The following is a 26823-nucleotide window of genomic DNA, read 5'->3' as shown; positions in this document are numbered from 1 at the left end:
TGCCCAGGAGCACAGCTCTCACTGCCTGGGTGCTGCTGGCATCGCTGCACTGTGAAGTGGGGTTYGCTGGGGAGAGCAGAGCCTGCTCCTCCTCTGCCTGCTTTGGGGCAGGAAGCTGGAGGAGATCCTGATGTGTGCCTGCAAGCCTCAACTAAGTGTCACCATTTTCAGCCCTGTTGTGCTCCTTTTACCTTTCCCCCCGGAACGATGATGTGCCATTTTGATTTTACAGGGTTTGAGATATCCAGGATTGCACAGCTTTGCATCAGACAAGCCAGGTGAAATATTTTTGATGGATCTGAATGAAGAAAATCCAAGAGCAATTGAACTGAGAATCAGCCGTGGGTTTGATCTGGCGTCGTTTAGCCCTCATGGGATCAGCACTTATATAGATGAAGGTAAAGAGAGCTTTCACTGAACATGGCAGCGAATCTCACCCTAGAGAGTGTGCAAGCAGACATCCCTCAATGCCTTGCATTGCACTCCCAATAGCCTGCACTTGGTGGGAGAAAAAAGGTTTTCAGGCAGAAAGGTGTTCTGTAATTTCAAAGGAGAGAAAACATAGAAAATGTTTCAAGTGCTGAAACCACCTCAAGTTTATTTTAGCCACCCACCTTTGTCTCACCCTTGAGCTCAAAGATTTTCAAGAGACGTGTGCTTCACCGCCCAGTAGTGACCGGAGGGTGGACTTCTGTTTCTAAAGGGTAAATTATAGACCCAGACTCTTGGGTGCTCTGTGGCCAAGAYGTGAGGTGGCTAATGTCCTCCCTGGAAGGCTACTGCCACCAATAATGGATACTTCATACTCTCCTTCCTTTYTCTTTCCCCTGTCCTTTCACTGAAGTTTTAGCATGGCCACCAGAAGGCCTCCTTCCCAGCCAGCGGTGGCTGTTGCATGCAACCAGGCACCGCAGTGAGCCTGACTGCAGCACCCGTCGGCTTGGGTGCAAAGGTGAAGCCCTGTTTTCTTCCTCCCTTGGCTGAAATCATAAAAGCTAGTTTACACGGCAGTTCTCAGGAGAGAGAAAGGCCAAACAAATGGTGAGGATCTGGACTCGACTGCACTGGCATCCTGTTGTATGCAGTGGCAAATTTTTGGTGCTTCCTCCTTCTGCCTTTAAAAAGCCATGAGCTAAATGCACCAAAACCAACATGTGCTCTGTAATGAGGCTGCATCAGAGCTGTGGATGCTTAGAGATTGCAGCAATTACAGAGACCTAGTGACATTCAGCAATTTCCTTTTCTTTTTTTTTTAAGATGACTCCGTGTACCTCTTCGTTGTGAATCATCCACATCAGAGGAGCACAGTAGAAGTATTTAAATTTTCAGAAGATGACCGTTCTCTTGTACACCTGAAAACTATTCGACATGACCTTCTGCCAAGGTATTGGATCCAAATACAGTCTTCCCCCATCTAAGAATAGGCTTCTTTTGGTAAAAAACAAAGTAAGGTAATTTTATATTTAGGATAATATTAATAAGAAAGCTTTTCTCTTTCAGATGGCTTTCCTGTTTCTCTCATTGATTACTTCTTATCTGTGTAATCAAGTACTGTGTTTTTCCAATCTCTTTTGTGAATGAGAAATTTTAATAGTTGTGAAATTAGTGAATTACCTTGATTTGGCATCCTTTTCTCTTTCTCTCATGTAACTCAGTCTTGTTTCACTGTACGTAAGAATCTTCAGATGTTCTATTATCCTGATTTTGCTACAGTATAGAAAACATGTATATTTTTAGGTTTTCTTTTTTTGCTGCCTACAAAATTTTCTTGATCTATGCTGCTGCAAAGTGACTGCAATATGAAGGAGGCTTGAAAAGTTAAGTTGTCACAACTCCTAGCAATTCTGTTTTCCAGCTGTGTGTAATGAAGAGAGCAAAAGTCTCTGTGGGCTTGTAAACAGCTAGCCAAATAACTGATTAATGCCCCGTAGTCATCTTTAAGTCCAAGCACTTTATAGTTCTGGCCCATGTAAAACAAAATGAAAGTAAAAATGGTCTAAATAACACAGTGTGTATCTGAAATGCCATCTGTAATTACAGCACATTGTATCCCAGCTGGATTCTGGGCAATCCTGCAAAACTTTTTCATAGCTTTCATATAATTCCTTTCTTATTTCTCTCTCTCTCTCTCTCTCTCTCTTTTTTTTTTTCTTAGTGTGAATGATATAGTAGCTGTGGGACCAGACAGCTTCTATGCTACCAATGACCACTACTTCTTTGATTTCATCTTGATGTACTTGGAGATGTTCTTGGGTTTGACTTGGTCAAATGTTGTTTACTATAGTCCGAAAGAAGTTAAAGAAGTAGCAGCTGGGTTTTATTCAGCCAATGGAATTAACATTTCACCTGATGGAAAGTAAGTTTCTCCTTGCCTCTGACTCGGTTGAATCACACAAAAGAAACTTGAAATCGTAACTTGTGCATGTAGTTTCATTCCTCTGTGGTTAGTGTCTAAACTGGCTCATGTAAAGCAAGGTGATACCTATAAAATATAAGCAATAAGAAGTGCTTGTAGACCAAAAGTAAAATGTCTCTCCCTCTAACTACAGGCAATGTTTTTTGCTTTATGTAGTATTTTATGTGCAGTAAGATCAAAGGTTGTTGTACTTTAACCAGCTGATAAAGAAGTTTGTATATATTGCTTGCAAGGACTAGTGGCCCAACATTATATCTGAAAGTGGGGAATACTCTACAGTCTTAAAGTCTATACGAGTGTATTAACTAGTTATGTGGTTTATACAGATGGTCTTTGAAAAGAAAAAGAAAGTGTATTTGTGTGCTTAATGATCCCAGGCCGTTTCAGAGTGTTGCAATGGAGGAACTGGCACGGTATGCAACTACCTAAGTGCCTCAGCAGGTTGGCTTCAGTTCGGCGCCCTGTGGCCTCCGGGAATTTCTGTTGCCRTGTAAGAGCCGCCGGCTGGAATTCCTCCTAGAAGGAGCTGGGCTTACGCATGGGGAACCGACTGGTTTGGGTATCTGCTTACTCATACACATTGCTAAGAGGTGCTTTCTTTTGTAGGTACATCTATGTTGCAGATATATTTGATCATAATGTCCATGTTCTGGAAAAACATGCTAACTGGAATTTAACCCACGTGAAGGTAAGGTGCTGTGGTTTCAGAAAGGAGACATATATGAAACGACAGGTTAGTCCCCGTGGATGCTTTGGATCCCCCTCGCTTGCATCTGATGTTGTGCTTTGCAACAGCCGTTGCCATGGTTTCCCCTTCCTGTGCTTCGGGTCTTTGGCCCTCACGCCAGTGACCAGCCAGGGATCCCAAGTGGGAGTCTCGTTCGGTCGGTGCAGGTGAAGCCGCAAAGCACAGAAATAAAGAGTTTGAACGCAGGTGCGAATGCAGCCACAGGGCAGAGCCTGGAGCAGCAGACGGGTTTTGCGTGGTGTGGTGGACAGCAGAAAGGGTACAGTGAAAAAGAAAAATGGGAATAGTGAGAAACATTGCTTCAGGCAAATATGAGATGAAAATAAGGTAGTGTTATAATCAGCTTCCAGAACTTCTAATAGCTTTAATTTCTCTGTTTTTCCTGTTTTGGGTAGACGCTGCAGCTTGACACTCTAGTCGATAACTTATCTATTGACCCTCACACTGGAGACATCTGGACTGGATGTCACCCCAATGGGATGAAGCTGATCTTCTACAGCCCTGAAAATCTGCCTGCCTCTGAGGTGTGTTTTGGGACACTTAAGTCTCTTGGATCTGTCTGTACCAGGAAGTTGCGTTGTTCAACCTATCCTGGCATAACGTAACTGGTGCCTGACCAGCCTCTGTGAAAGCAAAGACCTCCCTCTCTCCCAGCTTCTAGCTTCTGGTCTCTCACGGAAAACTCCAGCAGTGTAAACCCAGCTAACAAACACCTAGTCAGCTWCTTAGTAGACAACTGCGTAATTTCCATTTAGCACTTCAGTCCTCTCTCTATGCAGCTGCAGCTGCACAATCAGGTTTTGATGAACAGTGTTAATTACTGGGCCCCGCACCTGTTCGCAAAACAAAAATACTGACCGAGCGCAAAGCAAAACCGGAAACGCTCTCCCTCTGAAGGTTTAGCTGTGCAAGTCTAGCTCAGCTGTCGGTGACGCTGTAATTCTTTTTTTCCTTTTGAACTCCATGGGGTGCTTGCGTCATCGCACTCAGTTGTGCGTGCAGGTGGCTGGTCCATTTGATTTTAGTGTTATATTGACCTTTCCACAAGACACTTGAGAAAATGATCATTTTTAATAGCAGTAGATTCCTAACATCAGGCAGTTGTTTACTCTCTCTGGAAAAGATAAGAAAACAAGTAGATATTAGGCAACTTTTAGCCTGGAAAAAACGTGCACATTCCTGATGCTGGGGATGACTGCCTGCCTTAGTTGGATGGATTCTCTATTGCATAAATACTTTAAAAAACCAACGAAACAACAACAACAAATCCCACAACTCGGTCGTCTCGAACCATGCTTCACTGAAGCAGCACTGGTGGCCTTAGCGCAGGAGTCACTCRGTGAAACGACTGCACTTACTGGCAGCTAATCAGTCTAAATAATTAGTATAAATTAACGAGCTGATGCTCCATCCGTGGGAAGTTTTCACCCACAGCCRTCACTGTGGACATATTCTCCCGTCCACCCCCTTGCAGGTGCTGCGGATCCAGAACATCCTCTCGGAGACGCCTACGGTGACGCGCGTGTACGCCGAGAACGGCTCGGTGCTGCAGGGGAGCTCGGTGGCGGCGGTCTACGAGGGAAAGCTGCTCATCGGCACAGTGTTTCACAGAGCGCTGTACTGCAAGCTATAGCCCGGCCCGGGTGAGATTTGCTGCAGCCGAAAGGGTTTAATTCCATGTGAACTCGCATAGTTTCTGCTAAATTTGCTGATTGCAAGATTCTTCCAATAAACATTAACCAGAATCATGGTCAGGCGTTTTAGCTTTCCGCTCCAAAAGGGAAACGAGATTTTTATGCAAGAGTAAAGGAAACAGAATGTCAGGTGAGACGTTAGAGCTTCTCTGTCCAAGGCAGGTAACTCGCTGTCAGCAGCAAAGGCTGAACTCGAAGTGCAAGCTGTGACTGCGAATAGCTGAAACTGCCAGACTTGGAATTACCTATCTATTGTGACTGGATTTCTGTTTATTTCTTGGAAAAATTTGATTTTTTTAATGTGCAAATTGCTACCCACGTGCGTGATGCACTTTCCCGTCGCTGATCCTGGGCCTTTCCCAGGGACTGAACTGCCGGCGGGTCTTTTCCTAAACCTTCCTGCCAGCTTCCCTGTACACCTCAGGAACCAGGGGAAGGAAAATTAATGTTATTTCAGCCTCATTTCTTCTCTCTTCCCCCTTTAAGCCATTAAAATAGCTTAAATGTAAGTGTTTTAAAACATTAAAGATGTTACTTCAGTTTCATAAGCTTAATCCTACTGAGGAAAGAGGGGACATCACTTTGGCAATGGTTTCTTAGYGAGTCTTCCAAAGGGAGCTTAAAAAAAGCCCTTTTCCTTGATGGGTGGGAAGCAACCCCCAAATCTTTCATCGATAAGCGTATTAGCCCCCCCTGCCCCCGGCTGCAGCTTTCCACGTGGGCAAGCAGGGCAGCGCTACACGGCCCAGAGCCGGGGCTCAGGCTTGGGCTCGGGCTCCGCCAGCGCCATTCCCCGTCCTGCACGCAGCTGCCCTGGGTGGCCCCGCACTGCCTGGTGGCCCCGGAGGACATCTGCTCTGGGGCCAGCCCCGTGCCACCGCCGCTGCGCCCTGCCTCGTGCGGGGCTCGTCCTCCTGCAGCCGGAGCCGCTGCCGGGACTTGAGCTGTTTCGGGTTCAGGCAGCAGGTGCTGCAAGGGTCTAGCGATGGCTGAAGGGGGGCACCCGAGCTTCGGCAGTGCGGCCAGCCGAGCAGCCCGCCTCGGCGCTTGGGCACGAGTTGGGTTCTGCAGAACCCGTGGTCTTAGCTCGGTCCCCGAATTCAACCGGGGCAATTTTGCAGCGCAGCGGTTTGCCCAGCGCTCCCAAGGCGTGCTCCCGGCGCGCGCTCGGCCTTGGAGGCTTGGGCGACCGGGGACTCAGCCGTTCGGCTCGCTTTTTGCTAAGCACAGCATGCAGCCAGCTCATCAGCCCCCCTGCCCGCAGCAGCACAGCACTGGCCCCGGACGAGCCGGCTTTTGTCTCGTCCCTTTGCTTGGCTTTCGCATCGGCCAGCTCTGCCACGGGCTCAAGACCTTCCAGGCACTCTGGCTTTCTTCTTCCCCAGCAACCTCTTTCTCCCTACAGCACATCGTCAACTGCCCTGGAAGCCGCTTGCTTTTCTGGAGGAAGCCGTAATCTGTCTGCAGTACCGAGRAATGTGTGTTGTTTTCAGAGCTTAAATAGCAAATATTCTAACATTGTTCTGAAGAAAGTTCCCAAAATACAGGGAGAGTGGAGTATTAAGTAAGTTATTTGTGATTAGCTAAAAAGCTTGCTTGGYAGCATTTGTTAAAAATTATTTTAGGCTCGTGACACTATTTGTTCAGAAATAAAAAGTGTCACATTCTAAAGCGTCAGGCGTTTAAAACAGTGGTAGTGAGACAGCTAAAACACTGACTAGTTTACTGTGTGGTTGGGTAAGTAGAAGTGCTGGCATCAGTGTTTGCCTCAGCAGTTGTTAGGAGTGACTGATGGCAAAACTAAGTTTCACATTTTCCAGTAACCTAAGCATCTTCAGATGAGCAAATCTGCAAGTTGTTGGATTTTGTCACACATCTCCCACTTTTCTAATTGTTTCTGGCCATTCAGAAAATAAAGACTGTGTTCACTGGTTACTGGCTTTGTTTCTGAACATTAATGAAACTATTCCTTGGGGGCTGCTTGTATGTGGAAGTGCAGGCACTGGCTGCCCTTACCTTTTCCTAAAGCATTCGAGCAGAGGACAAGTGGGTGGTACTAAATTCCTTTCAGTGTGGTGGCGGGAGGGCTGGAAGCCCGTTGCCACCCTCCCGTAGCGTCGCAGCCTCGGGGAGGACGTGGGAGTTGACGTTGGGCCACTGTGCATTCAAGCAGTGCTGGGCTGGAAAGGCTGCAAAAGGCAACGCTGGGGCACAGCTCCTGCCCCTCAGGGTTTAGTCATCATTAGAYGGCGAACGCACTGGCAGCCTCAGCGCAGGAACAGCAGTGGAGGATGGCCCTCAAGTCTGGCTCCGAATTATGAGGATACATAGTTAACCTGGATGCAGTGAATGTGSCCTCGTGACTCTCCAGCTGCTCTTACAAGAGCCGCTATTGCCRTGCCCAGCAGTTCTGGCATGCCAGAAAGCAGGTGTCTGACGTAACGGGCCCAAGCACCAAGGAAAGGTCTAGCAAGCACAGAAGGTGCCAGTCTTTATTTTTGGACTTAATTATCATAAAGCCTTGTTGTATTTAATTAAACTTTTCTTGYTTGTGGATTGAGGATTTTTTCTCACAGCTGATGGCAATACTAGTAGAAGAAGATAGCATTTACAATGCAGCTGCGGGGGATACACAGTCTGGGTTAAGGATCCAGCTTAACGGCTGAATATTTGGCCTACATTTTGCCAGATGTAAATCTGCTGAAATGACTAGACAAATTGGAGAGTCTGGGCCTTCTGCTGCTCCTTAGCTAATTTAATGCTTTGCTAAAATAGAATAAAGATAYATTAAATCTGTTCAGCAGGACTGCTGTATTTTGAATCTATGAAATATCCATTGCAATTACAACTGAGCTATATGTGAGTATAAAATAATAAAATGTTCTATATATCGAAACTAATGCAGTTCTCTTTAAACCACAAAAAAACATGGGAGAACAGCAATGTGAAGGTAGCCTGTTTTTACAACAATATGTGCACTGGTCATAACAAACGACTGCATGCTACATTTTATCCCCACATTAAGAAAATGGCCATTCTCTTTCCTTGCTCTATTAAAAAAAATTTTTTTAAACATAATAATAGCTTGCAAATGTGATCCAATCTGAGGTCTGGGTATGACACTACTTTGCCTAACAGCTGGGATTAAAATAATCACCTTCAGCACTAAGCAGAACGAAGGAACAAGTGGGTAAAGCTCTAACACATGCAGAAGCATTTGTCCAGTCGTGCTTACAATTTATCATTACTTCTGGAATGACCAACRAGTGAGTAGGAGAGTGAAGACTCAATACAAATTCTAATAAAGATTCAGGATTTCTCATTTTATTGCATTCGTTGTCTAACAACAATAATACTCATTGGCAAGAAATTTATTTACACTAACAAATTAACTTTAAACCACAAGGTTTTTGTTGTTGTATTTAAACTGTAAGAAAACAAAGGGCCACTGTGTTTTTCTTTATTTTGATGCCTCCAAATAACTAAAGAATGTTGTTTTAGGGGAAAACTCAACAATCTAGAGAAGTTCATATTAACCAAGCACAAGAGAACAAGCTCAGACATGGCACTACTGTGTCTTCCATGCAGATGATTAGACAGCAAGATGTACAAACAAAATCTTCAGAATAACATGCACTTCATATACATTTGACCTCTAACAAAAAAAAAAAAAAAAAAGGCGCAACAAACCTCCTCCTATCACATAAAAAGAAACAAGAAAAGAAGCCAATTTTTACAGTGAGCACAGTGCATTTTAGTCTTTTAGCTGCCTGGTTGTCTAGCAATATGTTTAACACTTCTCAGCTACCAGYAAGTTACCATTGCAACATGACTGGAAAATACATACGCAGTAGTTAAGACAGCAAATGTGTAAGGGAAAGTATATATAGTTAGAAGAGCGGTTCACTGTGCATTCCCCACTTTAGAATGGTCTGTTTATTCCTTATGGTTGGTGCCCTGTGCTCCCTGCTTCCTTTCGACTCTCCATCGCTGGGGCCTGAGCCTGCTCCGCTGGTGTCATGGACACCCATAGCACCAGCCTAAGGCTCCCTGGTTATTGAGCTGGGACTCATCTCCTGAGCTGCTGTCCCTCCTCATCTCATCTTCCCAGCCTGGAGAAAAACCTCTCCCAACTCAGAAGATCAGGTTTTATAAATCAACCGATCAGTTCCCAAGAGTCCAAACTTCCAAAGCAAGAGGCAACACTGAGCACTAAAGCCAAATCTTCCACTAGGACACATCTTTTGAGTCATGACCTAATGCCTGTARCTAAAGTACCAGTCTCACTGCCAGTTAGTGACAGAAAACTCATTTTATGAAGGGAGATTGGAGAGCTCAATGTCATAGATATGGAATCACAGCTTGGAAAAAATCACACAGTTTCACAGGTGGAAAAGGTAGAATAAAATACATACAGGAGATAACTGAAAAGACTGTGCAACTTGCAAATGACCTRCAGTCAACCGCAGTCACTGGGTAGGTCACGTCTGACACCACTTACTTACAATCCTGCTCAATAATGAGCTGCTCAAAGCACTCCAACAGAAATCAAAATTAGGTTTACAAAATATATAAACAAATTTTCCCTAAAATACTAACACTCTAATAAATCAATCCTACCAAAAAATAAAGAGAGGACAACATGCAGAAAGACACACAAAAGACAGTTCTGAATATGGTTTTAACAAAACTTTAAAATCTTGTGATCTGTCAAATACATACAACATTACAAGGAAACAGTGAGTAAAGCTATCAGCACAGCAAAGGGGAGCACACTGRTGAGACCAGCTGCTAGCACTTATCTCCTCTGAGTTTCTTTGTGGTATCAGGACCCTTTGATGTGTAGATTATGTACCAACAGCCCTGTAACTCACAGTTACCTAAGTACTCACTGCTACTAATCTCAATGCAGTGTAAATCTGTATGAAAATCTATGTATGTACATATGTATGTACACACACAAAATCATACATATTTATTTAAAGAAGAATCAAGCCACAAACCCCACCACTTGAACATTTTCCTTTCTAGAAAGGCTGATTTATTTCATTATTCTCAATCACTAGTTTAACAAAACCAACCCAAAAACATCTAACTGCTTTGTGCACTTTGCCCGTTTCAACTGTTAAAGACTTACAAGTTAATCAAACATGTGCCAGTTTTTTTCAAACATCTATTTTTTTTTCAGTGTTTTGGACCACAGCACAGGTTTCCTGAGGTTTTAAAGTGAGGGAGCGCATGGAACRAGGGAAGCGCTGCTAAACTGGCCCAGCCCCTCTATCATGACCTTGCAGGGCAAGAAGCCACACCTAAAAGAGCAACATCAGGTTTTGCTTTCTTGTTGACAGGACAATATTCTCTCTCTCTCTCTCTGTAAATACATACTAAGAAATTAACACATYACTTTATTCTTGAAAACCTTCTTTAAACTGCAGCAGTAACAAACAGTACAGACTGCACTGCAGATTTTTAAAGAATGACAGCTGAATGCATGCAAACTTCTTCTGATTTTCAGTGTTGTGAGGGTATCCAGAACGGTGCTTCTTGGCCATACACAGTTGATGATCAGCCTTCTCTCTCCTACAGCAGGGCTGGATTCTGCACTACTAGCAACGTGATTTCTTTCACTGACTTTAAGTGCAAACAAATTCTTCCACATTGCCCACCTCTTACMCAATAGCATGTGGACCAGGAGCTGAAGGTGAAGTAGCTCAAGAGGTTGCAGTTGCTTTGAAGTAGCTAAAGTATTAGGACCCTGTGTTGCTTAGGGCACCTCTGAATGCCAGGGAGAGTAAAGGGCTGGCAAGCTGCTGAGGAAGGCTGYGCAGTAATTCTTGTAAAAACTCAATTCTTGTTGCGTCCCTGCAGCAGACTAGAGTCATGGCACAACAGATATCTTTGAAAAAACAAACAAAACCAAAACCAAAAAAACAAAACTCTGCAAAAGCATTTGGGTACACTCAGATACAAACATTACATAGCTCTGTTTAGCACTTTATTATGGGCTTTTGTTCTACTGTTTTATTCTAAGCTTTGATCTAGAACAGGCTCTGCTTACAAGGACTCCCACCAGAGCTGCTTAGATGGGTGGGTGAAACGCAAGCACCAGTGAGCAACACTACCGTGCACTGCACACAACAGGTCGGGCTCTTCGTTCCCCCGTCCTGATCTGCCCAGGCAAACTGAAACCTAATTAGCAGTTTTAATGCTCACGTCACATGGCTGCAGGCAGCCACCCACAGCAGAATGCCCAGCAGAAGTGAATAATGTCAGTATGTTTGGCAGATTTGGACAGAGCAGAGCCGTCATTCTCTTCAGAATCTCAATGCAAATACTAGCTTTGTTAGGGCTAAAGTAACCAGCAATGTTGCATCTTCTATTTTCTGTTTTTTCAAAGTACCATTTCCTATTAACTCTTCATTTTTTTCACTGCAGCCCACCTCTTCACTCTGTCAGAAGCTAGATATACGTATCAGGGCAGTAACTCAACTGTATGAGCAGACCCACAATTCACAAAAGTGGCTACCAACGGTAACGGGGCRGTCAACACTGACAGCCAGCTAGGCTCACCGAGGCGTGCAGCCAGCACAGATGCACGGCTAGAAGAGCAGAAACACCGAGCTGCCTGCACAGAGTTTTAAAGTTGGCTAGACCAGTCAGCATACACAAAACTGCTTTAACTCCAAAAACAGAGATGCAGAAGTATCTTACAGTTACATCTGCAGGTGAACGGGAAGTCTTTCCAGTCACTTAGCGCGGGATGTTTGTTTCTTCCTTTTACACAGCAACATGCACTTGTCTGACTTAGCATGTTTTACAGGAAGTTTTAAGCTGCGAATGATGAGTAACATCCATATCTTTCATATATGTCGTTTCAGTATATAAGGAGAAAAACGCAACACAACTTCAAAGATCTTATGAAACAGTAATAAAGGTCTTAAACTGCATTGGTCCTTACATCTGTAATCCAGTGACATTTCTGTATGTCCCAAAACCGAGTTGCTATACTTAACAAAAGGAATCACCTAAACCTTTTTTATCACAAAGAGTGAAACTCTTGACATTGCTTGGTTCRCTCTGTTTTCAGCCATTAATCGACAGGCATTTTATGCTCTTATTTTAAATCTAAGTTACTGTTTGAAGTTAAATTTTTTTTTAAATCAGAGAATAACAAAGTAACATTACTACAAAGCAATAAAAAACCCCTGAATACTTGAAAGACTTAAGTCAAATTAGTTATTCTGCAGAATAAGAACCTGATTTACAAAGATTAACTAGGCACTAGGTTCCAAGCAGCAAAATAGTAAACTCAAAGTATAATGCCAAGAAGTCTGTACAAGTTTCTAAGAAGATGAAGAAAATAAAATAGGGACACTTCCTTAGATTATTACATACAACCACTTAAAACATTACTGTAATGTAAACATAACTTAAAGAGAAAATCATCATTGAATGCAATTATCAACTTTGTTTTTAAAATATTAAATTTCCAGTTTCTTCCAGATAACGTCTCTTACTTGTATATAAAACCTCCTAAAATATAGGAGGTTATATGTATAGCTATATATATACCTATATATAAAATATAGGTACTATAACCTCCTAAAATAACTGTATGCTAATTTCACAGAGCCCTTATTACTCAATTTGTATAATTTTTCTTCTACAAAGACTGCAGAAAGATTCACTTCAATACAGAATTTTCACTAATAGCTATATATTTTTTTGCCAAAGGTCTCTTTATCTCAAGAAAAATATCACAAGTCTTCAGAAATATCAGGAAGTATCTTTTACCACAATTTCATTTTTATATTTCAATAAAGTACATATCAGAAACGTGTAGTAATTGCATGTGGAAGAAAAAATAAAGCTAATACAAAGTAGGTCTGTTGTGTATTAGTTTTAAATGAACTAGACGCTATCAGTTTACAGTTCATTTTACATGTCAAAGAAACTATTACGATTAAACTGAAAACTTAACATTCCACACTAAGAAATTTAACTATAAACATTGCATCCCAGCTGTTTTAAATCTCTCAGCTCCAGAGAGCTTTACAGACCGTCTGTATGTCAAAGTGCAGAACGGAAGCCAAGCCCAACTAAAACAAAGATTTTCTTTAAAATAATTCAGTATTTTGAATCAATTTTTAGACTGTCAAGTTCAAGTTTCTGACTTTGCATCAACAGCTTAAACAACATACAGGTTAGTAGGATGGACCAGATGGAGACTGCAACTTCCAGAATGCATGAAAGGGAAGAGATGTTCCTGAACTATAAACGCTGCTACACAGTTAGCTTTGACTACAAAGTAATAAGGTAATACACTTAATTTCTCATTGTGGATACTTGCCTGCTGTCTTTCCATTCCTATGAAGAAATACTGGATATTTTAATACTCTTCTTAAGAGACAGCAGCATCATATAGTGCAAGATATACTGTTTGCTTCTGTCATAGTCAAAACTACATACCAGCYTCATCAGGAAAACAGAAATCTCTCAAGCATGTAATACAGTCACCAGTTAAATTATCCAAACATTCTACAGCCTGTGCCTAAAAATTCTATTTTTACTGGGGCTAAACACACTAATCAAAACCGTTAATATATGGCAGCTTTGGATTTAGTAACCTTCACCTCCATGGCAGCACTGATCTTAACAGCAATGTACTGAATTTTATTTTAACCAGAATCCCTCTTCTTCCTCTTCTTAAAGTGCACTTCTTTAAAAACTGAAAAGTCTTTAACAGACTTGAGTCTGATAAACGTTTCCACTGACAGCTTCATAATAGCACAGCACAAAGCTTATTCTCCCAATGCTTACTGGAGAACGAATCTGAAGATGTAGTGCTTTCCTTGAAAAAACAGAGCAACATAAATCCAGTTTCCTGGTCAAAATACATGAAAAAGAAAGCAGAGTGTGCTATAAGTAAGTTGCCTACACACACTGGGAGCACAATGAAATTTATACAGATTTGTATGCTGTGCTCTAGATAGAAATTCATCCTTGCTCAGATATCCAAAGGATAAATGTTATCCTCTGATTTCTGTGTAAACCCACATAATCATTTAAGGCTTTGCCTCCTTCCTGGATTAAACTATTGTACAGTTAACAGAAAGAGTTTCACCTCCTGTCTTTTTCCCAGGTGCAGTATTGACTCTCCTGTCTTTATCTCCAGTGTATAATAAGAAGTCACTGAACAGTTGCATTTCCAAAGCAGTGTCACTTCAAGGTACTGATGCAAGATGAAACTTCTTCCAGTAGACAGAACTGAGTATCAAAACACCGTAAAGAAGCTGAAATTCCAGTTAGAAAGTTAAGTCAACTCTATTGGAGAGAGAACAGCAACTTTTACTCAGCTGAATAAACATTCACCAGTCATTCTGACTAGCCATCCTACTCAGCACACGTGAAGCAGTGGACCATGCTCCTCAGCATCTTGCTGGGTACTGAAGTGACCGAACACACAGAGCTCAATAGAAAAGAGTAGTTTGGAAGGAAACACTGCCACAAAAATATGAAATCTGTTAGCTGTCAACAACAACAAAACAAACTGAGGATCTGGAGTTGTTTAGCATGGCAACAACAACGAACATGAACTGAATACGCAGGAAAATAAAACTACACAATATAAATTTCCCTACTCATTCTATGTATAGCCCCATTTCTGTGTACATACTCTTGTGTAATGAAATACAAGAAGGCTGAAGGGGCACTGGCTTGGATGAGACTTTCTCTTCCCTTGAAGTGTCTCCACATTACTAACATAGTAGTAGGTCTGCTTATCACTGCTCATTAGTGCCATCTGTCGCATCTGACGAAGACTTGTCTGTTCTCTTGGATTTTCTCTGCAGTTGCTCTTGTTCCTTCTTCCTAAGCTTTTCCCTTTGCTTTTCCATTTTCTCTTGAGCTTTGCGAGCTTTCTCCATGGATGTTTTCATTTCCTTTAGTTTCTTTTTAATGATTGCTCTGTCTTGGGAAGATGTCATACCAAGAGCCTGAGATGGGGGAAAACAAGTTTAAAAAAGTAGTAGTATCTCATACACTTTAATCCATCACAATTTTCTTAGTATTCTGACAGTAACTCTTCTTAAGTAGAAGGCTATCACAACCAAGCTGATCTGAGATAGACTCAGACACATTACTGAAATGTAAGTAACATTAGTTTATACTTCTTCCTATACTTTCGACTTCTAGAATATGAAAGAATTAGATCTCATTGCAACCAAAGTTTTACTATATTGATTTCACTGATCAAATGTGACATAGAAAGATTAAACAATTTGCCTGAAGTCTTCTATGCTGAAGACCACCTCCCAGTTCCCACTGATGTCCCTTAGTCAAAAGTCTTTGTACTCCTGTAAAAATCCTAGAGCGAATGAAATGGTCAGCAGAAAATTTCATAATGGAAGGGTTCCCAACCCGAAACGGCAAAACTTTGACTTTCAGATATGCACTAAGCAGTCCACAACTCCTATCTGAAATTATTTTTGAGAAAAGTAGGCTCACATTTCTACTGCAATAAACAATATATACTTCATATATCAAAACTGTATCTAGTTCTAACATTGCACAATTGCTGTCCAACTTAATCTTTAGTATCACAGTAATCCATTTTTTCAGTAACTACTATTGATGCATTTCTATTTACTACTTCTGTGAACCACTCTTTTGCAAAATAGAGCTGGATGAGATATACGCATGCAAATACCACTTGTACATGCCGCTATATGATTAATGCATGGAAATACATTATATACACTCAGATACATTATATACACTCAGAGTTTTCACAAAGCAAATGCCCTGTGTTTCTGAGGCTTCTGATCTAAATGCATATGGGAATTTTGTGAAATGATGCTGTGGCTATCTATCTCCTTTGTGTTTATTATTCTAGTTTGTCATCATTCAGTGCACAGGGATTCTTTATTTTCYTGCAGAATTCTTACTTTCCTTAAAATCTGAAGTGAGTAATACAGATAGTCTTGAAGTTCAGATAGTCAGTTACCTTGAGCTTACTCCCATCCAGTTGAAGGAGATGCTCCCCATTAATGTTTTGGGCACTGAATTCAGAAACATACTGTTCAAGGTTCAGGCTCATTAACCAGTGGGAAACCTGCTGCACGCTCCACTCCTGAACAGCACGATTCTGACACTGACTGTGTTTAGGAGACTGTCCATCATCAAGGATCTGTGACAAAAACACGCTGCATTATTATTAAAAGGGTAACACTGACTAGTAACAGCATTGTTCTGTACAAACCGTCAACATCAGAGCAGAGATATTTGTACCATCTTTATACTGCTATATTAACAATTTTGCACCATTTAAATTACCTCTGTATCTATCCAATTTATCTAAGAATTGGTACAAGGTACCTACACAGTCTTCTATTTATACATATTTATAAATTTATATATATTTGTCTATTTATAAATAGAAGAAGAAAAGGAACTGTCATTCCTTTTAATCCAAACACGGACTGAAATGTCTGTGTGGCATAATTCAATACAGTTATGCTCCCATTCCCTCTAGAGATTTTAATTCTTCAAATTAGAACATTTCTAAAGGATGCAGGGAACTCTGCATTCCCCTTCCCAGGTACATTCACAGATCTCTATGGTATGTTTAAGCTATAAGACATGAAATTCAGGGAAAAAAGCCCTCAGAAAACCATTCTGAAGTTCAAAGTGATGACATAAAATAGCCAGTGAAACTGATACTATCTGTGGAAGACTATGAGACAACACAGAGGAACAGTAAAGAAAACACAGAAAACCCCCAGCCTCGGCCCTGTTCTGAACATGTTGTGCTGCTGAGAAAACTGCACAAGAACAGCACTAGGAGAGGCTGCCGGGGGCTCAGGGTGTCGTACAGCTGGTGGAGCTAGCCTGGTGTCCTCCCTCTGCCACTTTATTCCACCCAGGGGCATGCCAGCAGGGCCTGAAACAAAAGATACTCTGTTCAACCTYTGGTCAGAGAGGCAGCTGCTATGGGCTGCAGCAGCTGTCTTACATTAGAACAGCTTTTGCACTGGTTTAAATGATGCTGGGAGCTGTTTAAGTTTCTGGGTGTCYGTTTCTCAGGGATGGGGAAAAGACCCATCTAGCACTATCTTTTTCTTCTCTTAAAGCCAGCATGAGCTCAGTCCAGCTGACGCTTGGCCTTGTGGATTTGGTCTGAAATGGACCCCTCTCGCTTTCTAACATACTACAAAAAATGCAATTTGCTCTGACCTTGAAAACTCTTAACAGAAAGGAGGGGAGAACTAAAGACAGGGAGAGAGGAGCCAGTGACATCTGCACATTGTGCTTAAACAAGGGGATTTGCCACGCAGCACARTAAAACAAGAAGTGTAAATCTGCAAATGAGACAATATATTGCTACGCCATGATCACACAATTCACCACAAACAGCTCACTAGTATCTCACCTCATCATCAATCATATCCAGGCTCTGAGTGAGGGAGCAACAAAGAAATGGAAAAGAAAAGCATTATAGAAACAAAATACAGAACATGTAACAGCATGTAAGAGTTCAGGCAAGGGCAGCACCAAGATTTGCAAACGGATATGACTACTCAAAAACAAAGAGATTTCTTTAAAAAAATTATTTCCAGAAGCAGAGGGGTTATGTTGAAAGCTCAACACACACATGATTTGGCAGCTAAGCCTGCAACTGTGCCAAAGAAAACTCCTTGGAGTTCCTGGTCTTGACAGGCTGAAGTCAATGGAAATTTTGCTGATGGCTCCAAATGGAAGAGCAAAACCCAATTAGAGGGGTACGAAGCCCAAGAACTGGGTTCCCTCTCCACCCTTTCCTTTTCATTCTTGAGTGTCTTTCAAGTAATTATGTCAGATCTGCCAGAGAAGTGGAAATGAAGGAGAAGTGTTTGCACCAATATGCTATCAAAGGTTAAAGAGCAATCCTAGTTTAACCCTCTGCAAGGGCACTTGTGTAGGTTTCCACTGCAGCTCTTACTGGACATGCTGCCCGAATCTGAGGCTGCAACTTGGTACATAGCAGAGCACTGAGAAAACACATTTACTTTTGTAGTCCTGTTCAGAGTTGGTGTTTTAGAACTGACAAAGTAGAAGGTTGAACAAATAAGATGGAAGCACTTTCAAACTTTTAATTCAATACCACTAGAAATAGGGCATTTTGACAATATATCATACATTGGGAATAAAAAACGGTGAGAGACTAAAACGTGTTGTCAAGATATTAATACTAAATAAACAATCACTTTGTTGTTTTCAATATAGAAATTTTTGACTACTACTGCATTGTGGTTCTTGTAAATGTCTGTCCTTTTACTATCTGCAGTAATAATCTCTAAAGAATATTTGGTCTTGTAGACTTGCATTTTGGCAAAAGGGGTTGCACAGAACAGCTGTTTGTATTTAAACCTATGCAAAAGAAGCAGGCAGCAATAGTAACAAAAAAAAAAAGAAATAAAAGAAACAAAAAGAAACAGATATTTCAACCTCTTCCTCTTTAGAAAAAGTACTGGCTCAAACTGCAAGTGAAAAATATTAAGTTCTTATTCAGAGCCTGAGGAGAACAAAGACACAAGTTTCCTGAGTCAACTGGACGCACTATCAGCTCTTGTCAAACTGTGCAGCTTCACTGACAGTTCAGCTACAAAGCTAATATTTCAGAGATATATTTTCAAAATATATTCAACTCAACTCTGTCATCAATTTATAGGATTGTGAAACCTTCTGCATGCTATCACTGTTCAAACAAAAATCTAGTTTGAAAGATCTGAATTCAGACCACTGTGTGAATGCAAAGAAAGCACAAAGAGAATGCAAACTGGATTAACTCATAAACATTCTAATCAGTATACATACTTTTAGGTGTGGTAGTATACAAAAAATGCATGTACAGGTCATTAYCATTTTAATATACCARGGTAAAAATTAGTCTATGATGTGAAGGGGCTTTACATTACAACTACATTCAGCCAACTATATTGTATCTTCATTATCTCAAAATTGTTTAACTTATGCCTGTTTTAGTGTACATGTATACTGGTTCACATGTACATATTTAAAATGTAGGAAATGTGTATTGAAATTTGTGAAGCACAGTACCTTGTAGGAAACCAAAAGCACTTCGCTTTCCTACCATAGGATTTTTATTTCAAATGATTATTACATGAAGAGAAACTATAGTCTCCCACTATGGGCTCTTCTCTCATTCTATTGCCTTAAAAACCATCCCCTTTATTATTTAACTACCAAGAAAAAAGGCATGAGAGAAAGAAAACTATTTCCCACCTTAAACAATTTCATCAGCATACCTCATCTGATGACAGTGCTAAGGAGTGTGAGAAACCTGGGGTTTTGGGTTCTGCTCCTAAACCACTCAAGTCAGCTGAACTTGTGCTGCTAGGACTGAAGTCATCRTTCAATGTGAAATTCTGTAGAGAAAAAGATGAGTTAGAATGAACAAATTATCTCAGAAGTGTATCTAAAAGGGAAATTTGCTTTTTGTTCTCCAGGTTGACACAGTTTAGGAGTGCTTTCAATCATTCATCAGACCAGTGAGAAAACAGATTATGAAGCCTTATCTTTAGTACTGTTAATGTTTATAAAATAGGAAATATTTTTATCACTACATATTTTATGAGATATCTTTGTCAGCTTAATGTCTCAATGAATAACAAAAAGGTTTGTAAGCAATTTGCAGACTTCCCTTACAGATGCTGGCTGTCATCATGGTGCTAAATTATTGCTTCTGATGGTTAATCAATAGCATTTCACTGTACTTCACACATTTAGGACAAGCATAGGCACACGCAGTAGCACAAAGACTAGGACAGCGGATTAATTATCAGAGAAAAGTTAAAATTGCTATTGAAAGAACAAGGAGAATATCCTGTGAAACCATTTCCGAGCCCCAAATAATCCCCTAAAAAGTGAAAGGATCTTCCCTCTTTATCTATACCTTTAGAAAAAAAAATGAAGGTAAAAGAGATCTTGTGATATCAAATACTATTTACTGAAACAAAAACCATAAATATAAGTATTACTTTGTCTTAAATGTAATGACAAACATCACACTTTATAGCAAATAGCAAAAGCATGCACATTTTTTTCTAGGAATAAAATGAAATCACCATCAGAGGAATACAAAAATTAACAAGTATTTTCTATTGGAGTGAAACAGTCTGATCTGAGAACAACAGTAAACAAAAAAAAATTAAGGATATCATAATATTCCATTGAAATTGAAAATACAGTTTATATTGAGACCTCTACTCTCTACTGAGACCTCTTTCACCTATTTTAATCTAACATCTAGTTGAACAGTAAATTCAATTCACTTCTGATATTGAATTTTAAAAACTGGATCCAAACACTATATCATTCAAAACCAAAAAGAAAARTTTAAAAAATTGTTTTTATCATATTATCCTCCAAGAGATATTTGAGCTTTCTCTTCTGAAAACAGGAAGAATACCAAGTCTTGATTCCCTTAGCTCTGCTGGAAATCCCACTGAAAAGTGACATCAGTTTGTGCTTAAAAACCCTAAATTGACACCGTTAGTTTAAGAGATCACAAATTTTACAGAGAACACCAGAAAGCTTTTGTGCTCAGTTTTCTCACATCAACTTTTAGAATTATTGTTCTGCTTTTCCCGTTTCTTTACAGAGGACTAGGACACCTGAGCAGCTTTCCTTGTAAGTAAACTTTAGCCTCCACGGCATTTGTAGGCAAGGAACTTCATGGTTCTACTTCCTGTAGTGTGAATCTCTTTTTCTTTTTTTAAAATATTCTGACTGACCTTTCATCTTGTGTCAATATCAGTCTTGATTCACTTTAGTCTTTTAAAATTTCTGTGGAAAAAAATATGACAGCCAAGGCCCACTAAAAATAATAATGAAGGAGCACAYAAAGAACAACAAAGTAAAACTAGCTTACCAACCTAATAATAACTGTAAAAGGGTTGGCTTTTCTCCCCATTTGAAAGCTATTTTTACAAAATATTTCTTTAAAGGCAGAAATAGGATCCACATGTCTAACCCTCATCTAACCCAGGTAACGGATTAGTTTATTTTTAACCTTGAGAATTTGTCTGTGGTCTTCTCAATCAATCTGATTTAGACTGGTCAACCTTCTGTTACCCTCCCTAGCACATAACGCAATGTGGTCTTTTTTGATATCACAGCTAGTTGGCACATAGCAGAAGAAAGACACGTAGAGCTTATGGCAACAAAAGCATAAGATGCCTGAGAAAACAGCTATTATGTATATGCTATTAAATGTGTGCATGTGCATGCGCGCGTGTGTATACATATAAATGAAAAGTGCTATTATGTATATATATTATATGTAAATAGAAGGAGAGATCAGATTTCCGATTATGACTCAAATTCATGAATATAAAGATCAGCATCATTTCTGTTTCTTTTCCAGAGCAATATAAAAAGTAAGTTGCTGTAAGTTGTAAGAGGATACAGGCAGATAAATATTTTACAGAAGTGAAAATAAATAACATGAAAAAACTAAGTATATTACTGTAACTAAGGGTTATTTAATGAGTTACATGCTGAAACATTCATGCACATAGAAAGGAATCACACAGATGTATTAAATTGYAATAGCTCATATTTTTAGTTCAAGGATCTTCATATACGGAATTAAGCCCAACATCTAGCATGCACGACAAGCAGATTTCATTACCGGGGAGAAAAAGGCAAATGACTGACAGCATACAACATTTCYTCACTTGCATTTATACATTAACCATGGGTAGGTATTCAGTCCGGAAGGATGCAGAAAAATATCTACAATTGAATACACACATCTAGCATTTGTTCTGCGGATCCAAATGCTAATTTTCACTGGTACCACTTGGTTTTGGCACAGTACAGCACACCACAGCTACTTTACTGAATTAACGTACATTAAGGGAAAGACGGAGTATAAAGGTAGAATGTGGAATGGCACAGTGATAAAGATGCGCTGTTCGGATGAGCTTTTACTGCACAATGAACACCATGCGCTGTTTATTGTAGTATTAACATATTGGCCTTTTCTTTCTCCAGAAACATTAAGCCAATTATGCCACTCAACACAGTGGGAATAAGGTAGTTTTTATTTTCTACCTTTGCCCCTTTTTTAGCTGGACTTATATTTTCAGAAGAAGGTTCAGTTGAGCTGGTAGGTGATGGCAGGTTGCTAGAAGAATTAGATCCCTTGCTGCTCTCTCCATACCATGTGAATGGTACACAGTGTGGGAGAGAGGAGGATCGTTCTAGTAAAGATTTAGCATTTGCTGATTTCTGCAGTAACTCTCCAGTGGTCCTGTTTAAGAGAAAGGAGCAGGAATCTGTGTTAGAGTATAAAATAAAAATTCTAAAGAGGTAAACAGCGACTAAAGAACACAATGGTATGCAGCTGGTAATGACATCCTTGAAATCTTTCAATAAATGAAGAAAAAGCTTTGTTTGTTGGTTTGTTTTAAACCCAAGCTCTCTCACGTGATATCCACCCAACAAAGACAGGAATCAGCTCAAAAGCTTGTACTCCCACTGCCTGGATGTGAGCCAGCTCCAGCCCAGAAGCCACACAGCTGCGCTGGTACGTTTAAGCGCCACAAGGGCATCTCAGCATGATTAAACAGAGTAGAGCTAGCACTGACCCAAGCAGGTAGTGGTTTCCAGACAGGTCTGGCTTGGGCGGCAGCACAGGCAGAATGAACTGTGCACTTGTACCCATCAGTGTAGATGGTCCAGATAAATACTGACAGAGAACTTGATTTAAAAAACATGGAAAAAAAAAAAAAAAAAAAAAAAAAAAAAAAAAAAAAAAACGAAAGAAAGAAATGCCTATGCAATATGATCAGCTTTTCTCCTTGTAATAACAAATATTGCAATGGATAATGTGATCAAAGAAAATGTAACAGTTACAAAACAAAATGCCTAAATTATTAGGTAAGTCTATCATGTCAACTGTACAGTATGTAAACTAGAAGTAACTAGTCAAAGTATCTGCCCCAAAGAAGTTATGAAAACATCACATTCTCTATATACAATTCAATGTATTATTYATATCAAATTAYATATTTATGCTAATAAAGYCTGTTTCAGGGCTTGAAATTTCTAAGGCTTTTAGCAGCCAACAGTAAAATACAATTATGTAAGTATCCCTCAACTTCTACCTTCTGGACAGCTTCTAAATTATTATTAGCACATGTATATATTATTAACAACATACATATTATTAACATATATATATATATATAAAAAACTCTGTACTAGCTCTGTATATTGTGAAGTCTCTTTTCTGTATTTAATCTGTATMTGCCAGATATTTACAGCCTAACACTTCAAACAGCCATACTTCTCTCATAAGCATATACAACTTTGCTGATGACTTTAGATTTGTCTTAATTTAACACTACTTAGATCCTAAGGTTAAGTTGGCTGGAGAAGTCTTTTTGAACTAACGAAACTGCAGATGCATTCCTAACGCTTACAAAGCACCTGTAACTACATCCTAAAATGAAATTCCTCAGCACTCTAGCAGTAGACTATTGTTGAAGCACTTTTAATATGGGAAAATAAGATTTACTCCATGAAGTATGAATGCAACTTAGGTTATCATAGGGCCCCCATTCAAGGAAATGGAAGAAGAAGCCTCTCTCCTTTTGCTGCACAAAGAAAGGTTGATCTGTCTGACTCAGACCCACATTCCTCTCCCATGCTCAGACCTTGCTTGAAAGCAGACAGARAAAAGAATGTTGCCACCCAAATCACTTACCCCATGGAGTGGAATATATGCTTTCTACTCTTTCTACTGAAATGGGGGCATTTTTTATTTAGGTAACACTAGTAGTAGTCTCAAGGAATAATCTAGGGTTTTCTTCTACACATCTGAGTGCTATTTTTTGGCAATGTCAAAATAATGCATGGAACATCCATCTGACAAGATGATTAATTCTACATCAATCAGTTGCTTTAATGGACGTAAAAATTATAATAGGATGCTATCTTTTGATCATCATCTTTCAAAGAGCTTATTCAGCTTTGGGCTGTACAGAAAGCATCCTCACATTTCTTCAGAAACAAATTATTTGGAGTAAATAACAAAGGAAATGACAAGTTGCCTTTAAAAAGTTATACTACAGTATTTAYATTACAGTTTACAGAGGCATAGTGAAAATTATAAATGCTTATTAGTTCTGAGGTTGAAAACAGTATTAAACTTTGTTTTCAGTATCTGTATCCAAACTCGAAAAATCAGTTGAGAAAATGAAAAGCTATCAAACAAATAACACAAATTACTGATTTATTGTATGGTCAAGTAAGCAATTGATCCTTCTGCTCTATGATCTGTTTTCCTCTAAGAAAGACACAGATGTGTGAAGTCCAGTAGATAACATACTAACTATGTTGGTATAAGAACATATCAAGTTTCATAGAGTCTGCTTCTTACAAGCAAGTATATACTCATATTTTCCTCCCTGTATCTTTGTATTTAAATGCTACCTGGGAGCGCTAAGGACACTAAGCAGCCTTAGAGATACATCTAAGTGCAGAAAACTTGTTTTCACAAATCTCTTTCTTCCACTAGGAAAACCCAGCAATGAGTATTACTAATTAGAGGGTACATGAAAGCAGAAACACCAATGGCACAAGCTGAAACAGTTTTACTGACTCCATCACAGAGGTGACTAACACACACTAAGGATTTTGGCAGATATTTGAAGGATACAAACTGATGCTGAGGTAGAACACTGTAATTCAGTACAGTGTGCCCAAAGGGCTAAGTCAGAAGTCAGGTTTCTTCTGCTTCTATGATTTTAAGGAACTACATATTATAGCTGTCACTGTGTGTCTATATATTAGAATGTAAGCAAAACTCCACAAATTGCTACACACTGGTTTTYGATCACAAAGCTTTTGCAAGTATCATTCGAAGTCTGTTTACTTAGATTGTTCTTTTATCGCGTAGGTTTTCTTTTGCATTATTTTGTATTTGGACAGTTTTGGAGTTGTTACGTCCTTTTTAAACTTTTTAGAACYTATCATGTTTGCTTGGTATTTCTGACATTTAACTGAATGGTTATCTTTTGTACCTGGAACCAGATCTCATCTCCCTGAGCTGGGATCTTGCTGGGCCCACCAGTACATGGGAACAAACCTTCAATAAAAATCTACACTAAGTTTTGCATAAAAAATAAACCTTCAATAAAAATCTACACTAAGTTTTGCAWAAAAAGCTGTTGTCTGCCATTTTGAATGTTCATTCACTTTATTTAGAGTCCACATGATGGAGATGCTGCCTCATCAGATCTCGCTAGCAAGTCACAATTCTTTTCTTGAGAGCTGGTGACACGGCCAATCCAGCCAGCATTTTCCCAGTATTCTTTGAATTTATGATATTCTTTTTCAGAAATAAATCCTTCTGAATGGATTTCTGAAGTGGACACAGCAAAGCTGCAGCCAAGGCCTGCTGCACATCCTGATACTGGGGGCATTTTTCAAAACTGTGTGGAATTGTGTCAAGATATCTGGATATCAAGATATAAGGGTCTTATTAACCTTCTACATGTGTATCCTGTAGGCAGCTCTAGTAACCTGCCCCTGCAAATCCCATCAGTGGACACAATAATAGTACTGGCACTGGATATCATAAGCCTCCAAGTATTTTTAGATCATTTGTTAGTTTTCTGTTTGTTAAAAAGTTTAAGTTTGTAAGATCAGAAGTTGGCCTCAAAGATAAAAACTTAAAGGAGGACTGTAAATGTTTTCATCTGCTAGGATGATTCATTTCTGCCAATGTTTTTGACATAACATTTCTTGCATCCTTAATCTTTTCCTCATACCTACTGCCACAGGTCACCCTAATAGCTTCTTTTTCCTTCCGCTTCTTTCCCTTGTTTGAACTCCTTCTCAAGGGAGCCCTGTAACAGTATTAGAAAATATCAGAAAGCACCTCAGAAATTTCACTTTCAATTCCTCTTAATTTTTKTTAAAAAATGTTTTAAATAACAAAATGCTTACCCAAGGTCTGCAAGTTTTCGCTTTAGTTTTTCTGCCTGCCCCATAGTAGGGCTAGTTGTTCTTGCTGCCTGGGCACATGTGGCACCATCTAGGATACATTCGTACATGGGAGAGTAGACATTATTATTTTTAACTGCTACTGAAAGCTATTCTGCTTTCCATTCAGCATAGTTTGTTCATCTGTTCATAATTAGATACACATATGTGTACATGTGTGTGAGTACATGATTTAATTAAGTGACGTCTTCTCATTTTTAAGAGGATGATGTGAAAAGGAAYTAAAACATATATAAAGTTTCAGAATTTGAAAATACACATGAAGAAAGCTTATTTTAATTAACAAAAAAAAAGTTTATTTTGGTGGTGTTCTAGTGAGAGAATCTATAATAAGTCAAAACAACAAAAGGTTAACAGAGAAGAATCAAAGTGAATGCAATTTTAAACTCAGCAGTAAGAGTTTATTTCTCTTTTATGGAACTTTYGGGTATGCATGCTTTACTTCAGAAATGTTTGCTGAAATTCCTTCTTGAACTTTAGAGAAGAGGGTAATTTTTATGGTGGACATGCCAGGTATAGTAACCTTGAACACCTTTATTAAAATGAACATTTAACTTGAATCCAACCATTTTAATCAAATAAATAAATAAATAAATGTAGCTTAATTAATACATTTGCCCTGAGACTTCTACCTATTTTTGGTCTTGAGCTATAAATCCTCTTTTATATACACTGATAAAACCTAAAGAGGAAATAGGTTGTGCTACCTATAAAGTTAAAACACTGAACCTGAGTACGCAAAATACCCTGTGAAATCTATAATGGAAGTTAAAAGAAAACATACAGAAGATGAAAATTCAGACACAGATTCTGTGATTCTTAAACATAAGAATACAAAAACCCTACAGGAAACAAATGAAGGTCTGTTGTTTATGCCACTTGCAGTT

At 39.6% G+C, this 26823-nt stretch overlaps 2 protein-coding genes across 4 annotated transcripts in view; one reads left to right on the top strand and one right to left on the bottom strand.

The window, feature by feature from the left end:
• The window catches only part of LOC146592737 (serum paraoxonase/arylesterase 2), a 14929-nt gene extending 9433 nt beyond the window's left edge, over positions 1–5496 (top strand). The window contains exons 4-9 of the mRNA XM_085310525.1: positions 233–398; positions 1258–1384; positions 2156–2356; positions 3023–3104; positions 3560–3688; positions 4639–5496. Coding sequence (XP_085166651.1) covers positions 233–398; positions 1258–1384; positions 2156–2356; positions 3023–3104; positions 3560–3688; positions 4639–4797 — 864 coding nt within the window. The 3' untranslated portion in view covers positions 4798–5496. The remainder of the gene's footprint in view (positions 1–232; positions 399–1257; positions 1385–2155; positions 2357–3022; positions 3105–3559; positions 3689–4638) is intronic.
• A 2664-nt stretch (positions 5497–8160) lies between these two features.
• The window catches only part of PPP1R9A (protein phosphatase 1 regulatory subunit 9A), a 149520-nt gene continuing 130857 nt past the window's right edge, over positions 8161–26823 (bottom strand). For 2 of the 3 annotated variants that reach the window (XM_085310522.1, XM_085310523.1), the window contains exons 13-18: positions 25880–25967; positions 25702–25779; positions 21977–22175; positions 19165–19284; positions 15864–16046; positions 8161–14853 (exon numbers count right to left, since the gene is read on the bottom strand). In XM_085310522.1, the coding sequence (XP_085166648.1) occupies positions 14641–14853; positions 15864–16046; positions 19165–19284; positions 21977–22175; positions 25702–25779; positions 25880–25967 (881 nt within the window). In that variant the 3' untranslated portion in view covers positions 8161–14640. The remainder of the gene's footprint in view (positions 14854–15863; positions 16047–19164; positions 19285–21976; positions 22176–25701; positions 25780–25879; positions 25968–26823) is intronic. The other variant, XM_085310524.1, reaches the window with a different exon arrangement.

Source organism: Rhea americana, unplaced genomic scaffold (genome assembly GCF_003343005.1).
Source record: "Rhea americana isolate MKP2758 unplaced genomic scaffold, rheAme1 scaffold_32, whole genome shotgun sequence".
NCBI classification, from domain to species: Eukaryota; Metazoa; Chordata; class Aves; order Rheiformes; family Rheidae; genus Rhea; species Rhea americana.
Note: the sequence above shows the minus strand (reverse complement) of the source record. Positions and strands in the feature narration are given on the sequence as shown.